At 45.3% G+C, this 16,282-nt stretch overlaps 1 protein-coding gene across 8 annotated transcripts in view; it reads right to left on the bottom strand.

The window, feature by feature from the left end:
• Nucleotides 1–16,282, bottom strand: part of ST6GAL1 (ST6 beta-galactoside alpha-2,6-sialyltransferase 1) — a 46,754-nt gene that overhangs the window by 11,636 nt on the left and 18,836 nt on the right. For 5 of the 8 annotated variants that reach the window (XM_074912339.1, XM_074912336.1, XM_074912337.1 and 2 more), the window contains exons 3-4: nucleotides 4,215–4,342; nucleotides 2,409–3,090 (exon numbers count right to left, since the gene is read on the bottom strand). In XM_074912339.1, the coding sequence (XP_074768440.1) occupies nucleotides 2,409–3,039 (631 nt within the window). In that variant the 5' untranslated portion in view covers nucleotides 3,040–3,090; nucleotides 4,215–4,342. Of the gene's footprint in view, nucleotides 1–2,408; nucleotides 3,091–4,214; nucleotides 4,343–7,080; nucleotides 7,168–7,500; nucleotides 7,524–7,814; nucleotides 7,898–16,282 lie in introns of those variants that run through there. The other 3 variants (XM_074912342.1, XM_074912344.1, XM_074912343.1) reach the window with 3 other exon arrangements.

The raw sequence follows: 16,282 nt of genomic DNA, 5'->3' as shown, positions 1-16,282 counted from the left end.
TGACAGCCTCCCTTACGCTGATTAATTGCTCATTTGATATCTTAATGTGATTACACAGAACAAATATTTACTTCATTTTAAGCCTGTCAGATTTAGTACCTTTCTGGCACCTTCCTCCAACAAAACCATGGCTTTTCCAACATGAAAATACATCAGGTCAAAACTGGGGGAAAAAAAAGTACATAAATACACTGAATATTCCCAAATCCTTCGCTATTCACCCTGTCCAGCTGAAGGCTGCAAGTGCCCCAAACTGCAGAATCACTAGCAGAGATGATTGCCTGAGCAGAAAGGTTGAAGTCTGCAACCCAGGTGCAGGAACAAGCCAGGGACACCAGCAGGGGCTAATGGCATTTGCCTCAGGCACATTGCACAGTGGCCTTTCCAGCATCCATCCCTTGTGATCTGGAACAAACTGGTGCTTCAGTTTTGGGGACAGGCTCAGAGACTGGCTGTAGGAACAATGAAACGGCTTTCCATGGCTGATGCCCTTTCCGCTGTGCTGCAGTCAGAGCACAGCCCACTGCACTTCTTGGCTGCTCCGACACTGAATCCAGGGCTTGCATGGACTGCATTACAACACTCCATAAACACCACCCTCAGCCCTCGAGAGGGTCTCCTTACAGAGGAGCAAGAAGTTTTATTGGTATGCTGGAGTCTGTGGACATAAGCCTTGGACACAAGCCAGCTATGTCAGGGGAGGGTGTTCACCAGAAGGTCACTTCTGTGGAAATCTTTAGCTATGACGGAAACCTACTTCTACTTCAACGGGGACCTAAACAAGCCAAGACAGTTACTCAACCCACCTGGCCTCAAACACTCCTAAAAGGCAGAAACAATTTCACCAACCAATGCACATCTGTAATGTTTATCAGGAGGCAATGCTATCCTGGTTCATACTGTCACTATCTCTTTAATTGCATCTTTAATACCATTTTAACACACTTTGGACTGTTCAACCTCATTCTAGAGCCTGCCCACCTGCCCTGTGGAGCACAGTGGAGTTTGGGGGAGTGTTTCTGAGCAAGTACCAGAATAAAATACTGACCCTCCCACGAGCATCAGGGATTATGATTCTGAAAGCTTTGCCTAAAACGGCCATGAATAATGTATTAGAAGCTATCCATCTACTTCGTTCAGAGGATGAAGGCTACTTGCAGCTTACTGCAGGCCAGAGGGACCTGATCCAAAAAACGACTTACAAACACACCAAAGTCTCCAAACAATTTCCACCAGGGAAAAAACTCCTAGGCTTTAAAACTGCTCCTTCAGTGAGGCCGCAGTCTAGCAAAATGTGAATCTTAACTGAGCCTCAAACAACAATTAATGAGGAAAGCTGAGGGAACTGCAGGCACGGGAAAATTTTCTGCCAGGCACAAAATCCAGAGTTGAAAGCTGGAGAGCTGGTTTCCCCTGCCTGCTGCTTTCTTAAAGACATAAAATGCTTTGGTATCAAAACATGCTAATTTGTAATCCACAGTACAATACTAAGGCTTCAGCATTTAATAATTAATGCATCAAACTCAGATAAATATGGTCAGATAAGACTTTGCAAAGCTTCATCAAACTTTGTCTAAAGAAGTGATAAAATAAAGCTCTGTAAAGTTTTTCCATTGTCTCTGGGCCACTCAAATTCAGCCACTGCCTTATGGTTCTGAATGAAGCAGTGCCCCTTTTGGAAAGCCATGAGCAAGAATTACAGCATCACTGAGGTTGGAAGGGATCTCTGAAGACTTCTCTGTGCCCAGCTCCTCCACTCAATGCTGGGTCAACTACAGAAGATTGCTTACGGCTGTCCCCAGTGGGTTTTTTTCCCTTTTAGCATTTTCTTTTACTTCTCCAAAGAAGTCTCTCTGAATGAAAAATTTTCTGACCACTGACTGTCCAGTTAGCGCACTGGCATTACTCAATCCTCCGCAAAACCTCTCAAGAAACAAACACTTGAGGAACCAAGACCTCTCTCTGGTATCTAGTATGAGTGCTACCCTCTAGTGATGCCAACACAGCCATGAAAATGGAAAGGACTACCTGGAATAGAACTACCTGTACATACATCATCCTCTCAGCTCAACCCAACCCTTCCACTCTCTTGGGGCTTGTCTGTTTTGGTCTGCTCAAGGTCTAAGGCTCACAGGCACTGTGATCTGGGGTATCACAAGGCAGCCGACACTGTGCAGAGCGTACACTCGAGAGAGGAAGAGAGTATCTGATCATTACTCCCATCTCCTCCTAGGCTGTAATGTTCACTAACTGTAGAAGAAGTTTTAGGATAATATTTCAACTTATCTTAAACACCTTTGTGACCACACCAGACACTTATTGGTAAGAGCATGACAGTAGGTTGCTTCTATTCAACGTAAGTTATAAAACAATGTTATTTGACTTTATGCTAATAGAAAGATACAAACCTATCTCTTGTCCCAAATGAGATGATTTCAGAGACCCTGCTGAGGACACGACAGCACAGCGACCCAGGCGGCCCACAGTTTCATTGAGGCTTTTCCCTGGTAGGTATTGCTGCCATTCAGAGGTATCAAAAGGACCATCTGATCCCTGTATCATGGTCACGTTCACCCTGTCCCGTAGCTGGCAGAGCAACTTCTCTGGACTGAGTTTAGCAGCATTCCTCTTCCCATTATAAGTCACATTGTACTTGTTCATGGACAGGTAGTTTTTTCTGACCTTCTGCAGCCTGGGTATGAGATTTCTGGATGAACTGTCCTTATCCCATACCTTCACAGAGTCAGTTGCTTTCCTGGACTTTTCAGCTGTTCGAGAGGTGCTGCCTTTTACTTTGTTGTGGTTACCAAACCACATTTTGGGTATTTGACCCAATTCACTGGCTGCTTCATGGAAAAGGCCCTGTGATTTAAGTGGGTTCCATTTTTCCAAAGTCCTCTGAACCTGCAAATCATTGTTCTCAGTCTTGAAAGGAATGTAGTAGCTTCTTCTTGTCTCTCTCCATAGGCAAACCGTCAGTGCTACCAGTATCACCACAAGAACACACATGAATTTTTTCAACACATTGATGTGAACCATAGTGTACGGTGCATCCAGATGGGACACTGAACTCAGGGCAGGAAGCTGGTCCTGGGAGAGAGGAACACATCTCAGTCAGGGCTGCATGCACAGGCATGCGTATATATAAAGTTATAAACATTAGTGTGTGAGCAGTGGGAAGGGAGAGGGAGCACATAGGGGTAATTTAAAATTTCAGGTTGTTTTAAAGATATCATTCCAAAGGCCACCACCTCAAATATCAAAGGGAAAGATTTGAGCTGGCTATTAGCCATTGCATGCTATGTAATGGTGATCTGAGGCCACTGCCACTCAAACCTTTTTTCTATTCTCTTCCACAACAGACAGTCAAGCTTAACACAGCCAGTATCACACCAGCGGCAGCTTAAGTCTTCACTTTTCTTTCCTTCACCACCCATTTCCGCCAGCCAATATCCAAATTCCACCACTAGCATTTCTAGAACTGAGCTTCTACTTGACCATAGACATGAACATTAATGAAGCACATAATGAGGCACAGAACTGTTGAGATAAAAGCTGCAAGTTCATGAACAGTGGGAGTTTCACCAGCATGGTACTGACACAGTTGGTGACTTCACAGGGAACTCCTGCAAGCCTGCAGTGGGCTGAGTGCACTCCCAATATGAAGCCTCACTAAATGGCTCCTGGGAGCCAATTAATCTACAGTAGGGTTTGAGGCATGTTTGGGTTCATAAATGCACTTTGATAAACATTATTCAAGGTATGTTACCCCTCGAAAAAGCAAAGCCAGACCCTGTTGTACTGCCTGTCCTCCTTTGCACTGCCTCATATTAGCAGATACTTCCAGCTGCCAACATGTTACAGAAGAGGGAAATTCAACAGCAGGAGTGCCCAAAGGGCAGCTTATCCTAGGCAGCACAAGGGGCTGGTGTAGGAAACATGCTGGGGCATAAATGCCTTGTGAGCAGCACATGGGACCACAGAAGACAGGAGGACAGCTGCTCATTTCCCTACGTGGCTGCTCTGGGATGCGTCCCAGGACATGGGAGTGGTAAAGAGACATGAGGTGTCCCCGTGCTCCTCAGAAGATAAACATGCAGATCACTACTCATCCTAGAGGGACCCTAGTGACAACTCCCTCCTTGAGCAACTTGCTGAAAGGAAGCTGTGCAAAGCTCTGGTATTGAGAAGCCACTGAGCTACCAATGTACTACCTGCAGATAAAGCAGCAGCTCTCCAACTCAGGTCATTTTTGGCTGTTAGAGGGTTTTTTTCTGAGGATTTAGGCAGGATATCCCAAAACGCAACAGTTCTGTGGTGCACTGAAGAGTTCAAGAAAGACCTGCAAAAAAGAGGGGGAAAAAAACCTTTTATGGAAGAACATTGTGGTTCAGGGGATGAGCAAGTATTTCCTCAGATAAGCCCTACAGTCCCACAAAAGCTGCTACCCAGGCATGGAAGGGTCAGCAGCAAACACATTAACACCACATAAGCCTTTTAAATGATTAAATGCCCACTCAAAACGGGCATCTTTCTTCTTAGTCTGAAATCTACTCTTGGCTAAAGCAGGAACTGGTTCACAGGCTGCCTGCTCTATTCTCCCACCAGACTGACAGCCTTCTTCATGGACAAGGCTCTGAGCAGTGGATATACCAGCAATAGTCAAGGAAAAATCCTAGTGCTGATGCTTAACACAATGAACAGGGGAAAGGAAAGAAAAAAGTTAATTTTTCCTAGGGAAATATCTTACTGTCTGCTCTTGGGCAATTCAGACACTTTCTCAGATGCAATGGCAGAGAAGACTCCCTTCTTTTTTGGAGTGAGCATATGAGAAATTGCTTTATAACATACCTTAATCCACAGGTTTTCACAAAATAGACAAATGTATTTTAGACTTTATAGCTTCACAGTGTTATACAATTCAAGTAGCTTGCATTCACAGGAACTCTGAGTCAGTACCATGCCACATAAGCTAAATTACAAATGCTACCATTTATAGGATTAAATACTAAATTATTAAAGCATCCTAATGCTATTTATATGTTCTTTTAACTCTATTAAGGAACGCATCCTGATTTCTCACAGAGCAGCCCACTTAAACATTCTTCCACCCCCACTTCATAAACTAAGAAAAAAAAAATCAAAATCCTAGAAGCACAAGTAATTCTAGCTTTCATTGAAGTAATTTCCCCTGCCTCCACAGACCATCTCAGTTTCCATTTGCTTGAGAAGCAAGTGCTAGAAAGGCACGCTGAAGTCTTTTTGGCCAGTATGGTTTCAGATGCAGAGTACAGCAGCCTGGGGAAGGGGGGTATCAGGAGGGGTTCAGGTTATCACTACACTCTCTTCTGCGTATAGTTAACCCTGTTAACTGTTTACAGTTCCTGTGCTGTTTATAGTTCCTCTTCTGCTGTGGTCTCTGCAAGACACTCTCACCCCTCCTCTCTCCCGGTCCCCTCCACAGTTGGAGACCCCGGTGGGCCCGCCTGTTTGGTGTACGCCCGCTGCCCTTGGGAACAGAAAGAGACACACGATGGCAGGAGACTGCCAAAGCTATTTGCTAAAGGGGAAAGCACCACTGTGTCAGCCTACATGCTGTCAGAGGCTCCGCAGGCAAACCACGCTTGGACAGCAATATTTCCCAAATCAAGAGGGAGAAACACTGAAATAGAGTTGTCCAGTGCAAGCTTAGTACAAAACTCTGAGACACCTCCCTCCAACCACGCTTCGTGCAGACTTCATTCATGCTGTAATTCTTTACACAACATGAGGGTCTGGCTTTCAGGAAACTCAACCAAGATCTTCTGCATGGGCAGACCTCCACACGATGGGATGTACTCTGGCTGCCTACCGCCCTGCAGAGCAGACCTCTTCGCTCCAGGCCCTGGAAGGCTCTGCCGTGCTTTCAGAATCCTGTCCTGATGGATTTCCAGGTGTAGGTGACAGCAGGCACATCTCAGTTCCATCAGTTTTTGTTTCCCACTGCTAGGATAATCTAGCAGAGTGGCAGGTTCACCGCAGTGGAACAACCTTACAGGTCACTGCAAGTTCCCGCTGGGACGCTCCTCCTGGTGCCACATCGCAGAGGATGCCCAAGTCACAACACCTCCTCTCCTCCCTAGGCAACACAAAGGAACCTGGAAGACTCACCTTCAGCACCCAGCACAGTGTGATCCCTGCCTTTGATGACTGTGCGTGCTGCGGCAATGTGAACAGTTATTTTCCTTTGATCTGTAATTTGACAAAGTGGGTTTTGCAAGCAAGTACGTTTTAGCAGCGCCACAACACTTCACCAGAGGTTCACTGCAGTTCAGTTTAATCATTACTACTACTTCACATGATATGATTTTATTTTATTTGCACAAGTAGCGTCCTAACGAGATCCCTCTCAAGCATGCTGCAATCAAACCTTTTCTGCTGAGCAGGAATGCAGCTGCTCTTACAGGCAAGGCAGGATCACTCACAGGAGCTGCTCTCTTGCACACCTTTAGACAAGTCACTTGCGGGTCCTTCTGTATCACAGCGGTTAGTACAAATATGCTCTTCTGGAGGTGACAGAAACTTGCCACGTACACAAAACACAAGGTGTCAGCTATGAGTACTAAGAAAGGACAAAAAAAATCCCCCAAACCTATAAAAATACTTAAACAAATAGTCTCTGCCTTCTCGGAACCTAAAGCCTGCTGTGGCTGTGGGGGGCAGCGCTGGCTGACCGGCAGGCTAACCCCACACAGCAAGTCCTCTGCAGTTAAATTAATCCTTGCAGAGAACAAGCAGTGATGCAGTATCTTCAAGGCAGTCAGGGAATTATATCCTGTTCACACATTCTTATGCTTACTCTTTATTGTCCAAGTATCTCACTGGACTCAGGTCTTAATCATCAAAGTACAGAAGAGTGTGAAAGTCCTGCCTCCCCTCTCATGTCCCAGACACTGCCATCCACGTGGAGAGCTGCAGCTAGCAGTGCCCTGGCAGAGAACACGGCACAACCCCATTTCCACAGCCCGCAGCAGATTTACCCTAAAACTGTAAGCAACAGTGTCTTCACCTCGTTAAACAAAAAGTCTATCAAGCCCTTACCTGTCTCCTAGAGTGACCGACAGCAGATACACGGAGAAACCATGGAAGCATGGACAAACATACAAATATATTTCTCTTCCAGTAAACACACGCAGCTTCCACGGAGCTGTGCCATCAGCTGTACCAATACCCATCCTCTGTGCATTTGTTTAATTGCTTCTTGAAACCACTTACATTTCCCAAACAACCCGAGGCAATGAAATCTGCAATCGCACACGGTGCAGATCGCGCACTCTCACCCCTCCCCTCGCTTCACACCGGTGAACCCAACTGCACTCACAGTAATCCTTCTGCCTTCATTTTCTGAATGTCGTTCATGATTGCAACACCTCTCCCAACACCTTCCTCTCCTCACTTGTTGCTCCTCCACGCTGATTCCCGCTTGTTCCAATCCCCCCTTGCACAGCAGCTTTTCCATACCTCCGACTCTCTCGTCAACTTCCCCCAGCACCATTAACGACACGTAAACATCCCCCAAGGAGGCAGACGGGGACACCCCAGCTGCACACGCTCAGGCCACACGGTCCAGCAGCAACATAGCAACGGGGATACTTTGTTTTCCTTCCAAAACTGCCTCCACTTCTATTTCCCTTCCTGACCATTTCTAAACCCTGAGCTCTAGGCTGTCAGCAATGACTTCAGGATATTTTGCAAGCAACACTGACTCACTGAGAATTGTCCTCAGCACAGGGCGGAGGGCAGGAATAAAATATGACTAAAGAGCATTGTCTTACCCCTGCTAGCCCAGGCTTCCTTTGCCATTGTGCTGCCTAGCCATCCAGGATCGCTGGATCCCTCTGCAGTGTTTTCTTTGGTCCCGGCAGCACTCTGAAAACAAAGGAAGCCAAGCCCATAACTTAGCCCTTCCTCCTCTCCTTTGCAGATCCGTTATCACTGCTCAACAGCGGAGATCTTGAAGAAAATCCCTGTGGGACTTCTGTGATGTTGTGAAACCTGACTGCTTGGTTTCCTACCCCTTAGGCAGTCACTGATCCAGGACTGGAGGTTTCTCATCCCATGCCAGTTTAGTTTTTTGCTTTTTTTCTGAGGCTCTTGGTTTAGCAATCTCATCAAAACCTTGAAAAGCATAAGCATGCTGTTTCCCTCTCTCCAGCTTCCCTAACTTTTGAAAATGAGAGAAGAAATAAGCAGGTAGAATTGAAACATGACTCTTGCAAACAGATGAGACTTCTCCATTAATTCTTGCACATTGTACAGGTGTTAGTTATTTTTTATGATGTTGACTGGTTTGAAGCAATGGATCCACTAGAGTGCCTCTAAAATACAATCATGTGAAAAAACACCTTTAATTTAATTTAAACAACAATTTGAGAGATGCAACCTTTGGGGACGGGCACATGCAGGGATCATGTCCACCTGTTCTACTATGTCTCTCCTTGGTCTCCCCATTCATATGTCAGCATTATTCACCTGCAGTTTTCTTGCCTCTGATGTATGCACAAAAGCTTTTCACTGCAGAAAGTTGTTCCTTAGTCTTTTTTGGGTAATGTGATAATGATTTCATATTTAAACTTAAAGCATTTACATTTCTTTCCAGGTTTCCTTCATTTATGCATTTCCATCTGTACCCACAACTGTGCTATCCCTAAATACAAAGCAGAAAATCTTTGTTCCCAGCTTTTGCTGGTGTCGTTTTGAATTATTTTATGCTCCCCCATACGAACATTTTATACTTCAACTATAACTTTTTATTCTTTTTTTATACATTCTTGGTACTAACCATTTCCTCTACCCAGCACCCACTGTAAAGCATCTGTGAAGAGAGCAGTGGCTGATAGCAGAGGCAGAATGAGTTCACATGAAATTCTGTGGAAAGAGGATACGTAAAGAGGAAGGACATGGAGGTATAGGGTCGAATCCCTCCATTCAACAACATACCCAGGGAAACTGAAGACGAGAAAAAATTGGGATTCGACAAGTAACCTTGAATCCACATCTGCTTTTAGAATTCCCTACTCCTGTCCTGGGGAAAAAAAGATTATCCGGAGCCTTTATAGTATTAAACAAATTAGATCATGCCATTTTGCAAAATGAAGAAGCTATACTTTTCATATACTTGATGAAACGTGATAATACATTTGTTCAAGTTAAACTCCTGTTTTGCTGGAGCCAAGTTTCATAAGATCTCTCTGATACTTTATTTAGCCTGGCCTGTTAATTCAAATGTGTGTATTTCAATTTTGTAAATATATAAATAAGGAACACTTGCTTCTAGCAATTCCTTTTTTCCAAAACATCACTGTGCTGTGAAAATAAAACATTTGTTGAGCCATACATTTAAGTAAGTGCTTCCAATATCAGCAAACAGAACAAAAGAGAGTGGAAAATGAGGAATTTTTATGTGGAGAATGAGGAAAATAATTATTTTAAGTGAGGAACATGGTTACATTTCAGGTGACGCACTGAGGATCTATACAAGTCACTTGCTAATGAAATAAATCATTCCATTAGTCCTGCCTTCATTAAAAATCTCTGCACGTGCCAGAAAAAATACGCTGCTGTCAGAGCTGAAAAAGATCCTCCAGGAGAACAGGAGAGGCAGATTTTGGGGGGAGGCACAGGGGAAAGTTTAAGCATGTGTTTCATTTTGGTTTTACGTGTCAACAAACATTGGGATTTAATAAAGGCAGAAGCTTTCATTTCTGGTTGCGTCAGCCCTTTATTCCCGCTCTTTTCCAAGGTCCCATGTGGGTTTTGGAGGGTGGCTCTGCATAGCACCACAATGCCTCCCCTTCTGCCCTAATTAAAAAGCAGCAGTCTTGCGTCCACTCACTGCCGATGCTCTGTCAGGCACCTGCAGAACCGCACTGCCACCATCGGCCACTAAGATCCAAGGGAAGAGGTGACCCACACTGCTGTGGCTCTCCATCTCTAGGTCCTGCCATTCCGGATGCCTGCACAGTTCTGGCCCAGGCCCAGCCCAGGGCATGGTCTTAAATGAAGTGTATGTTTGGAGCTGTGGGGAGCTCAGCTCTAATAAACCACTTTACGTTAGCAAGTAACAGGAGTTGACAAGTCCGCTCCAGCAAGCGGCCGTATGCCCAGCAGCACCCAAGGGCCGAGAAGCAGCTTTGCCAAGAAGCGGGCCTCTGTTTGCTGCTGTGCTCCTGTCCAGACCAGGAGCACACACAAACTCGCATGTGTGGGGACAGTCTTCAACACTGACATACCAAGAGAGGAAGAGAGGGATTCAACAAACAGTGTTACAGCACAGCCATGGTGCTCTAACAGCTGGTGACTCCAAAAGCGACAGTCCTGTCCCTTTGCCTACCTGTTCAGAGATTGGCATCCACAGAGGGATGACCTTCAGCTCCAACAAATGTACTGCATTACCACCTCTAACTACAACCCTGTCAGAAAAGTGGTTAACACCAAAAAGTCTATCTTCTCCTTGTGCAAAGCCACAAGCTCTAACCATCGCCCTGGACCAGCAGTAACTGTCCCTGACCCTGCTGGCTAAGGGAGAAATAGGCTACTGTGAGGTCCTTAGCAGGTGCATGAAGATGGAAGGACAATTTAACTCTTAAGACTGGAAAAAATAATTATCAAGGCATGTCATGGTGGACAATACCATATACACATGTCTTGCTTAGTGGGTTACTTGCCCAGAGGGACAACATGTTTATGAGCTCTGGAACAGGACCAAGCTCTCAGCTGGTGGGACCAGGACCATTGCAATTACTTGCTTCATACCCCACAAACAGATGCCTCTGAATATTCCTTGCTAACAGTAACAGACAGGAAAGAGACCCCACCTGTGTGGGGTGCCAGCATGCCCCAGGCAAGACCCAGGCTCTGGCAGCGTGTTCCCCCTTGGATGCGGTCAGACAGCCACCATGGGAACTGTCAGGGCGCAGTTCAACACAGAAGCCATTTCATGATGGGCACATGCCCACAGGAGCCTCACTCAGTAAGATATTTGGGGACCATTGCTGGTAACAAACCTTTTAGATTTCTAAGATTGACAGTTTCAAGTTCAAGTTGAAGAAAGAGAAAGGAAGTGCATCATAGCATGCATGCACAGCACCATTTCCCAAAAGCACTGCTTCTCCCATAGCTGGACCTCCCAGCGTCATGACTTTAACAGTGAGGTTTTCATTATCAGTCAGATTTATTGTAACTGTTCCCACACTGAAGCCAACAGTAAAAATTCCACCCCCTGTCAAGCTTTAAAGATCAGGGTGCAATCACTCATTTAGGACTATTTCCTTTATATGGAACATTACGCCTTCAAATCAAACAAATCACTTCTTTGTTTCCCACTAGTCATGTGTTTCGCTATGACATTTATCTTTCAAAATGAGAAGGGAGTGCTTCTTTATTTTAAATTAGCAGCATGTGTCAGGTCAACACTTAATGCCTCTGTAAATATCACTGCATGCCAAAACGTGTAATTGGTATTCCACGGACCTGGGACAATAAACACACTTTGTGCTGGCTACAGCTACGCTACCCTTCAGGATAATATTTCTCTGATACCAGCCCTTTGCAGGTGGGTGCTATGTCTTTCTGTCTCCTCAAGGACAACACAGTAACTCTTTACAACTTGCTCGAAGAACAATATAATTCAATTTAACCTAAGACAGTGAAATAAACTTACAGAACTGTGCATCTACCATTGCTAGCTTTCAGTCCAACAGCACTACTGAGATTTGGTTTTCCTCTTCGTACCCAGAGCTCGTGCCTGTTAGCAATGGGCAGGCTGGCACTCAACAGCAGCGCTCCACCACACCAACTTCACTGGAGGACAGAAGTAAAATGGGAATTCTGGCCACTGACTTCAGAAAGCACTATTCAAACCCCTCTATGTTAAGCAAAAGACTGCTTGCATTGTGTTTAAAACAAATTGGTTTTCACGAGGAAATCTATACTTTATAATGTAGACACACATATGGATGTCAAGTGTGTTCATCAAAAAGTATCAGGTGCTGAAAAAAAAGGCACATCCCGATGGCAGTAAAGAGAATATTAGAAAGGACACCCATCAAAGCAAGTAACTTTCAGAGAAATTGTGAGAAATATTATTTAACAAGCACTTCAATTACTTATCTGGCAAAACCCAAAATAGCTCCTTTCTGTGCAAGGAACTTGAGGCATGGAAAACAAATGGAAACATCAAAATTACAGTTAACTATTTTGTCTCTGACAGAAAAGGAGGTGGAGAAAAAACATATTACAAGAATAAGATGTTCTTCCACAAACCAAAAACGGTTGATTTTGCTCTTCATAGCCAGTGCTAGGTAAGCTAAATTGATACCACTTCTACCATGCATCATCAGTTCCAGTGGTTAAACTGAGACTGAAACGACCAGAAAAAAGCTGGGTATAACTCAACACAAGCTGTCGAGGAAGCCCTTATCCAAGTTCAGTGTCAGGCTGCAGCAGAGCAGCCAAGGTAGCAAATATGCAGGAATACACATACTCCAAAGTCCCGGATATCACTCATGTTGAAGCCAGGTTCTCAGAAGGCAAAATATTTGCAGTAGCAGATGTCAAATATGCATTTTGCCAAGGCACATCAGCAAGTCATGTCCTCACACAGGGAGCTCATGGTGTGGCTGGACTTCAGATGTTAATAACAGCAAGTGCTGCTCTGGTTTTTTAAACGCAAGTCTGATTTATTCATCTGGTGACACTATCCCATTGTAGCATCATTTCAAATGTATCTACTGTCAATAAGCCCACAAGAACATCACCAGGGAAGGGACCTTGCCTGAATAAAATTCCATTTTATAAATCATAGGCAATATAAATTTATAGCACAAATCTAGATGCCTAGATATATTTAAAGACACTTAAAGAGCTTAAGACACTCCTCCTCCCCTCAAAGTTTCACATATGTATTTATAAAAACAGAAAACATTAATGAAACTTTCCCAATAAAGCCTTCACTTAAAACCTCCTTGCTATTTTCTTCCCTCAGTGTCCGCCCCCACCCCAGATGCTTAGGAAAGGAAAACAGATTCAATGGAACCTCCTACCCAAGCCCAGGACTATGTCCTCTGCTTACGGATCCAGCACAGAGAACACTTTGCAAGAGCAAACAGGCACCTCTAAAACCAGCATGTAATACCCCCTCTTCGGTGGGACGGGGGACGTGGCACAGCCTAGCACCAGCTCCAGCTCTAAGCTCGCAAAACATGCGTCTGGCAGCTCTATGGGGCCAGGTACGACCTGTTCAAAGAATGCCCTTTTTCTTTCCCACTTACACACCCTGACAGCATCCCCGTGATGGATCAGTGTGGTTATGGGCATGATATCAAGTGATCTGAAGTGCAATAAATCTGCACAGTTGCCGGAGGGAGGAAAACACCATGCTTGCAAAACTGAAACACATTTAAAGTTTACTGAGGTTCAGAGATCCCAAAAAGGCAATAAAGGCCATTTTAGTGTTGCTCCACTCTATTTAATACTTTCTACTCCAAGTGGTTTTAGCCTGCTTTTTCCTCTATCAGAAAACCAGGTGGAAAGCCTGGAAAGCACTACCCAGCTCCTGTCCCCAAACACGTCACTTGCTTCCTATGGTCAGATGGCAACTAGATGGATCCACCATGGATCTGAACCACACGCCTCCTCTTGAAGGAGGCTGCTCTCTCCCCTCTGGTATTTAAGGCCACAGAAATTTCATGCACACAGGAGTTTGTGCCTCCACTACGAAGGATGTCAATCCATTCTGCCAACCCCATGGCACTGCCTCACTGGCACAAGCAGACAGGAGTAACTTGGCCACCACCCACAGCAGCAACAGTTCCTGAAACCTGCAGGATATTGCTTTCCCAGCGTCACTAACGGTGGCCCATCTTCCCCAGGTTGTGTAGTGCCGGGGAGAAACGCAGCCAGCAGGCACCCCAGCGCACGGCCTCCACTGGTGGTAGCCCCACGGGCTGAGTACGTAGGCCTCGCCTGTGGCACCACGGCAGACCAGGGGCACGATGCAGAGTGAGGTGGCTGAGAAAGCGGAATAAAAGCGAGACAACCAACAACTCTCAGAACAAATGTGTTTTTCATGAAAGCCAGGTAGCGACTTACAGCACGGAGGAAGAGATCTAGACAGATAATTCCAAGGAAAACATAAGTTACTCCCTAAGGCAGTAAAGGGGGCCCCAGACGGTTTTGTATCTCCTCCATTCAATATTGGCTCTCGTACTGCTTTTTGCACAACATACTTCAGCAGTCTTAGAGCTCTTGTATGACCTAAAAAAGGTCTAAGCCTCCCAGAGCAATGAAAGATCCTCTCCCCCCAAGACCAGCCAGCACTTCACTGGAAGAAGGGATGAGATATTGGAGGAGTGATGAGATATAGGAGGAGGACGTTATTGCCAAGAGCTCGATTCCTGCACATGAGCAAGCAGCTCTCTTCCGGTCCACTCAGTGCCACCTGGCCACAAAGACACCAGACTTCCTTCATGACAGAAACTCCCTCCAAACATAGAAGTTGGGCATCTGTCGTGCCTAGGACAGATGGCTTCGGAAGAGGCCATTCGAAACCGCCAATAATTTCCATTACTAGTTACAACACTCCACTCCTCACCCCCACCTGGTTTTCTAAACATAACTGCTAAAAATCGAGCCGTTTCCTAGAACATAAGAGCTGGAGGGCCCTGAGATGAGCAGACATGTAACAGCCTTAATTTGCAGAGTCCATGCCCCAAGAGAAACCTAAGTTTATCTGTATTGCAGTTTTTCTTTTTATAACATCACCAATTAGTTCTGTTTAAATACTGAAGTTCTTTCAGCATTCCACCATATCAGTCAGCTCTGTCCTCATGTCTGCCATTTCACAGCAATGCCATTCCCAACTTCATCTTCTTCACCAAGTAAATCCTAAAGGGAAGCTCAAAAAAGCACATGTAAAAAATCAGAGGGGTGGGACGGGGTGTTCCTGATGACTTCTGTTGGCGTCCTGCTGCTGTCAGCTTCGATGGCACAATCCTGACCCAAAAGTACACGCCCTCAACTTCAATGCTAATCAAATCTATGCTGCACTACTCTCACTCAGGAAGCCTAATCCCAAAATCCACCCAATTCTTTCAAGTAACATCTCAACAGCCCAGACACAGAAGGCCCAAGTGCTTTGCTAGGGCTTCCCCAACCCCCAAAGAAGGAAACTGCACCCCAGCATCAAACACTTGACATTTGGTTGAAACAAACCTTTACAAACCAGGGAGAAGGTACAGACTACTACAAAACTTGTCTCTGAGATGAGACTGTGCAGCAAAGACTATTTACAGTCATCTCTTACAGTAACAGACCTCGATCGACTGCATGGATAAGTACAAGTGCCAAAATCATCTACAACTCAGCAGCAGACATACTTCTGTACAGACAGGGAACCTGGCGAAATCCAGCCGAGATGTTCCACAGACAGGCATGGTGGTGGCTGCCAGCTGCTTGGGGGTGACTCATGGGATGCCCGGGGGTGGGGGGGCTACACAATGTCTAACTGCTTTGGAGCAAGAACAGGGTGTTTCTACACAGCAGTGATCTCACACACTGTTAACACCCCACATGGTGCTCAAGACTGTGAGGGTGATCTCATGCCACCTCTAGTACATGCCAAATTTATCTGAGACAAGCCATTTCTTCTTGCTGCTCAACATCTGATGCAAGCTCAAAGTGGAAAACCACTGGGCTTAAAGTTCACTGAACTGTAAACAAGGCTGACTTTTGATCCGGCTCAGATCAAGCTTTGGGTTAAAAGTTACTCCTTTTATTTAAACAAATCTGCCTACTTTACTCCAGTACACTTTTAAGAGACATGTTTTTAAGTTTTTTACATGCAGATGCCACCATGGTCTTGTGGGAGCTGATCCTAGGTGACCCCTTCATTTCCACTTTCCTGCCTCTTCTTGACAAAGGGACCCTTAGCAGTGGTGTACCTCACTCTGTTCATCGATCTGCCCCTCCAGCTTCTCAGGATGGGAGCTCAGCTGCTACCACACCATGCTTTAAGCTTGCACAGGCATCTGAAGGTACACAGTCCTGGTCATCCTGGAGTCTCCCAACAGGAGACATACAATTTCTTTTTCCATTATACCAGTAGCCTCTGAGGCAAAACTGGTAGAGAACCTCAAGCCCTGGATATGCTGGTTGGAGTATCTCGTCTCATGTAGAAGGAGCTGCACACTCCAACATCAAAGAAAAGAAAAACGACAGAGAAGCCTAGCAAAGCCCTCTCACA

The sequence above is a fragment of the Athene noctua genome, chromosome 8, assembly GCF_965140245.1.
Source record: "Athene noctua chromosome 8, bAthNoc1.hap1.1, whole genome shotgun sequence".
NCBI classification, from domain to species: Eukaryota; Metazoa; Chordata; class Aves; order Strigiformes; family Strigidae; genus Athene; species Athene noctua.
The sequence above is the reverse complement of the archived record's forward strand: the minus strand, read 5'-3'. Positions and strand labels throughout refer to the sequence as shown.